Below are 5,125 nucleotides of genomic sequence, written 5' to 3' on the forward strand. Positions count from 1 at the left end.
TACTTGGTTAGGTTTTTCAAAAAAATATTTTTTAAAAAATTTTACTTTCTTATTTTTTGTATTTTTTTGTTTTTATTAAATTTTTTTAATATTTTAAATAATTTTTTTTTTTACTTTTTAGATATACCTAACATAAATATACTTAAAAAGTAAAAAAAATTGTAAAAAAACCTTTTAAAAATTCACTAAATACCAAAAATATAAATAAAAAAAGAATACGATAATTTAGTACATTTTTTTATATTTTTATGTATTTATTAATTTTTTAAAATATTTTTTCACAAATTTTTTACTTTTTAAATACATCTAAATAAGGTACATCTAAAAAAATAAAAAAAATATTTAAAATTTTAAAAATATTCACTAAAAAAAATAAAAACTAAAAAATTTAATTTTTAAAAAGCTTAATATAAAAAACTCAAATCAAACCCACTAAATCATATTTTGTTTTGTACCCAAAAAAACAAGATCATCTTCAGAGTCATCGTCGTTCCAAAGTCGCTAAAGTCTTCCTCAAAGTCTACTTCTATTTCTGTTTGTACAATAATAATATTTGCATGATCCCCATTCATCTCAGACCAAACCCACAAAAACAAATCTCCCCATTCTCAAGAATCCCCCCCACTTGTTTGATTTTCTGTTTTAGAGTGTTTAATTCTGTTTTAGTTTTTGATAAAACACACAACATATTGAATTTGAGACCCCCAAAATCATCGAAAAATCTCCATCACCATGTTGTCAAACATCCACCAAATGCCGTCGACAAAAGCAGTGATATCGGCGGTTGCCTCCGCCGCCGCGACGGCGATGGTGGTCCGGTCGGTCGCGAAAGACTTCATTCCTTACGAGTTCCAACAGTATATCGCCGTCAAGCTCCGCGACTTCCTCAGCACTTTTTCCAATCAGATCACTCTCGTCATCGACGAATTCGACGGCCTCAACCGCAATCACATCTTCCACGCCGCCGAGATCTACCTCGGCACCATCATCAGCCCCTCCACCAAACGCTTCCGAGTCACCAAACCCGAAAAGGAAACCAAAATTAACCTCTCCATGGAACGAAACGAAGATCTGACCGATACTTTCAATGGATTCAAGCTCAATTGGCAATTCATCTCCAAACAAATCCCAGCCAAGTACGTTCCCGATCCCCACGACCATTACAGTTCAACACTCCAAACAGAGCTCCGATTCTTCCAACTCAGATTCCACAAGAAGCACTTATCCAAGGTCATCGACGAGTACTTGCCCTACGTTTTGGAGAAATCGAAGATCGCCAAGGATCAGAAGAAGACCCTGAAGCTCTTCACTCTGAAGCGTGACGGTCGGATAGGCGGTAGAATCAACAACCCGTGGCAGTCGGTGAATCTGGATCATCCAGCGAATTTCGATACGTTGGCGATGGATTTGGATGAGAAAAGGACGTTAATGGAGGATCTGAAGAGGTTCGTGAAGAGGAAAGAGTTTTACAGGAGGGTTGGGAAGGCGTGGAAGAGAGGCTACTTGTTGTTTGGTCCGCCTGGGACGGGGAAGTCGAGCTTGATCGCGGCCATGGCCAATTACTTGAATTTTGATGTGTATGACTTGGAGTTGACTGATCTGAGGAGTAATTCGGATCTCAGGAATTTGCTGATTACGACGGCCAACCAATCGATACTAGTTGTGGAAGACATTGATTGCTCCATTGAGTTGCAGGATAGAATGAAGGCTGCGGCTATGGCTGCCGCTGCCAAAACCAGGGATCCGTATTATGCATATAATCAAGGTTCTGGAGTAAGTAAATTACTGCTCACACACACATATACTCCCTTCGTCTCGTCCCTTCTTTTATTTTTGGTTGTTCTAAATTGGATGTCCATTTTAAAAAGTCAAAACTTTAAATGTATAAGTTTTTAAAATTGTCACTTATTCATAATGAGAATAGAAAGGTATTTTCGTAATCAATGCTTTCAAATTTAAATTTAATAATTATTTATCTCCTTAAAAAGTTCAAATTTCAAATTTAAGACAAAGGGAATATATATATCTTTGCATACTTTGTTGGTCAGTTTGATGTACGTGATTGAATTGTAAACGAATCCAATTGTGTCGATTATATTTGGTAAGTTGTAAAGGTAGTGATAGATGAATGTGGTGGTTGGATGTGAGGCGAGTTACAGTTTACTTTTGGATCCGATCTAAGTGAGCCCATTACAAGTTAGGTTTGAGTTATTTGCTTTATTGTAGTACATATAATCAAGTGAAGTGCAATTACAAGTTAGTAAAATTTCACTTAAAATTTAGTAAGTTTTAAAATAAATTTCAATTGATTTACATAATAAATCAATTTCAAACGAGTTTTAAACGAATTTTTAACAAGTGAAATAGGACTACACTAACATGATTGATTTTACAACCTTACCATCACATTTTTTACAGTGTGCTTGCTCATTGTTCAGCAACTGGGATGTTACTAAAAATGTGTCTACATTGACATAGTATCTTTGAATGGTTGATGATTATTTGGGAGTTTTAATTATCTAATAAACGTGTTTGATTTGCACAATGCAATGAGATTGTTAGTTCGAGGTGGGATTAATAACACCACCCCCTCCATGGTATTTCTAATCCCATGACTCTCTAATTAGCCAAAACACTTAGGCCATATTTGTTTGGGCGGACTGGATTAGCATTCCCATGACTAATAATCCTGGGATTACGAATCCGTTGGATTATGTATCCTATCTTAACTAAAAGTCAAGTTTAAAATAATTAATCCGTACTTCAATTGTTTAACCAAACATCGGATTAATAATTTTATTGGACTATTAGTCCAATTCCAAGCTTATGTCCACCCAAACAAACATGACCTTAATTCAATGGTAAAAATAATCTTCTTCTTATCACAATCAAACATAACACAAGTATCCTCTATGTTATATATTATTGATCCTAACCTTAATCCCATAGTATTACCAAGGTTTAGTACTAAAAAATTTCTAATTCGCTTGTAAAACATGACCTAAAAGACTCGTACATAGTTCTAGTTCTTTCTTCCTAAGAAAGGTCCATCCATCCATCAAGAACAAGTTACTAATCCATTTTAAGTTTTTTCTGAATTTTAGGTTACCTTATCAGGACTGCTGAACTTCATTGATGGATTGTGGTCAAGTTGTGGGGACGAGCGAATCATATTGTTCACAACAAATCACATAGACAAGCTCGACCCTGCTTTATTGCGTCCAGGTCGCATGGACGTGCACATTCACATGTCCTATTGCACCCCTTGTAGCTTCAAAATGCTTGTCTCCAATTACCTTGGAATTACAGAGCACCCGCTCTTCTTGGAGGCCAAAGTATTGATAGAGATGAAGAAGGTGACTCCGGCTGAAATAGGCGAGCAGTTGATGAAGAGCGATGAGCCTGAGAGGGCTCTGAGAGGCCTCATCAGGTTCTTGGAGGAGAAGGAGGAGAAGGAGAATGAAGAAATTAAAGCTCCTGAAGTTGAACAAAAAGCTTCTGGGTCGGAAGTTATGCCAGAGGTGTCTAAGATTTTGTCCTGACTAATTTATGATGTAAGCATGTCTCCATAAAGTGACTCACATGCCACATTGTTTTTATTTATATATATATATATATATATATGTAATCAATAATATTTGGGTAACTAAGATGAGATATATCACTATCTAATATGATGGTTTCATGAAAGTTATAACTTCTTTGATGGAAGTTGTAATTTCTTAATTAAACAAACAAATAAATAAAATATGTTCAATCTCTCAAACTAATTTTTTTAATTTTTTTATTTAAAAAATAGGTTTTTTTTTTTTAATTAGTTAGCCTGTCAAGAAATAAATTTTAAAATTCAAAATTATGAAAACTATCCCATAATTTTTGGGTTTTAAAAGGAGAGAATCACACAAATATAAAATAGGAAAACCTAAAATTAAGCCTTTTCATCTTTTTATTTTTGCCTTTTCTCAACCTAGCCGTACCTATAAATTTCCCTAACCTTGCCTTTATATTTGCATAGATAAAAAATTAGAATAGAATTACGTAATGATAGGTGTAGACGGTGAGCATGGTGGCAACAAAGATGATGATGAGCTAGGCAAGAGTACCGTTCGTTGGTGAAGTCACATTCATTGCTAAAGCTTAATGCTTTGCCTGATCTCAACTTTTTTATTGATTGCTTCTGAATTGAGACATAGAAGACACATCATATATACAAATCTAAAGTTATACATGTATGTATACAAATCTAATTGAAAAATCTTAAAATTCTCGAGATATTGATTTGTGATTATATATCAATTTTAAACAGTAAATAACAATTTCAATCAAATAATCAAAGACAAATCGACACAACAATTTAACGTGAAAAAATCACAATTAGAGTGCCTCCAATTGTGAAAAAAAAAAAAAACCCACAGGCAAAACTCTCAAAATAATTCACTAAAAAGACAAAAAGGAATTACACAAGTGTACCTTCAATTACTTAGTGAATCCATGCCTGAATTGAACTAACCCCTATATGCTTCTTCCACCACCGTCTTCATCTCGGAATTGTCTTGTACAACGTTGAATTCACAACGCCGATGTTGAATCCAAGATGATTATAAGAAATTAAAATCCTTGATGGAAGTTATGAAAGCTTATGGGTTATATGTCAAATTAGACTATGAGAATATTTGGAAGTTAAGATATTTGATGATCAATGAAATGTGTGGAGCTATGGTGATTGAGGTGATTGAGAATAAGAAAACCGTTTGATATGTAAGAAGAAATTACAGAATATGTCTAAGAAGTAAAGTGCTAATTGTCAAGCAAAATTAGGAGACACGAGTAAGTTTAAGCAAGGTATAAGTTCATTCCCAAAATGTTCAATTTGTTAGAAGTGTTATACAGGGTGTGTTATCGAATTTTCGGGAGCATGTTTCAAATGTGGAGAGATAGAGCAACTAATAAAGGATTATTCAAAAATAATAAATTTTTAAGGAGATTTCAAGTCAGATAGTCAGTTTAAAGATTAGTTCCAAGCCCAATGTTAAGTAAGTGAGTGCTTTAAGTATGTGTATAGAATTTTGGGATTGTTATATCATACATGTTCTGGTTACGTGAATCTTTCCTACCTAATGTTTGA

The 5,125-nt window shown here is 34.0% G+C and overlaps 1 protein-coding gene and 1 long non-coding RNA gene across 2 annotated transcripts; one reads left to right on the plus strand and one right to left on the minus strand.

Annotated features, from left to right (window-relative positions):
* Nucleotides 1-434: 434 nt before the first annotated feature.
* LOC114305924 (AAA-ATPase At3g50940) lies at nucleotides 435-3,672 on the plus strand. Its single transcript, XM_082909146.1, has 2 exons — nucleotides 435-1,773; nucleotides 3,105-3,672. The coding sequence occupies exons 1-2, from the start codon at nucleotides 733-735 to the stop codon at nucleotides 3,540-3,542; spliced, it is 1,479 nt and encodes a 492-aa protein (XP_082765272.1). The 5' UTR covers nucleotides 435-732; the 3' UTR covers nucleotides 3,543-3,672.
* On the minus strand, nucleotides 1,504-3,164 carry LOC145813564 (uncharacterized). The gene is made up of 2 exons (XR_014356713.1): nucleotides 2,850-3,164; nucleotides 1,504-2,635 (listed from the first exon to the last, which is right to left on the minus strand). It is a non-coding gene; the product is annotated as an uncharacterized LOC145813564 (long non-coding RNA).
* Nucleotides 3,673-5,125: the final 1,453 nt, after the last annotated feature.

This window comes from Camellia sinensis, chromosome 15, assembly GCF_055761805.1.
Source record: "Camellia sinensis isolate YWXY chromosome 15, ASM5576180v1, whole genome shotgun sequence".
In the NCBI taxonomy this organism is placed as follows: Eukaryota; Viridiplantae; Streptophyta; class Magnoliopsida; order Ericales; family Theaceae; genus Camellia; species Camellia sinensis.

Coding starts and splice junctions, on each gene's coding strand:
- LOC114305924 (XM_082909146.1), top strand. CDS start 733: ATGTTGTCAAACATCCACCAAATGCCGTCGACAAAAGCAGTGATATCG. Junction 1,774..3,104: donor CATATAATCAAGGTTCTGGA/GTAAGTAAATTA, acceptor TCTGAATTTTAG/GTTACCTTATCAGGACTGCT.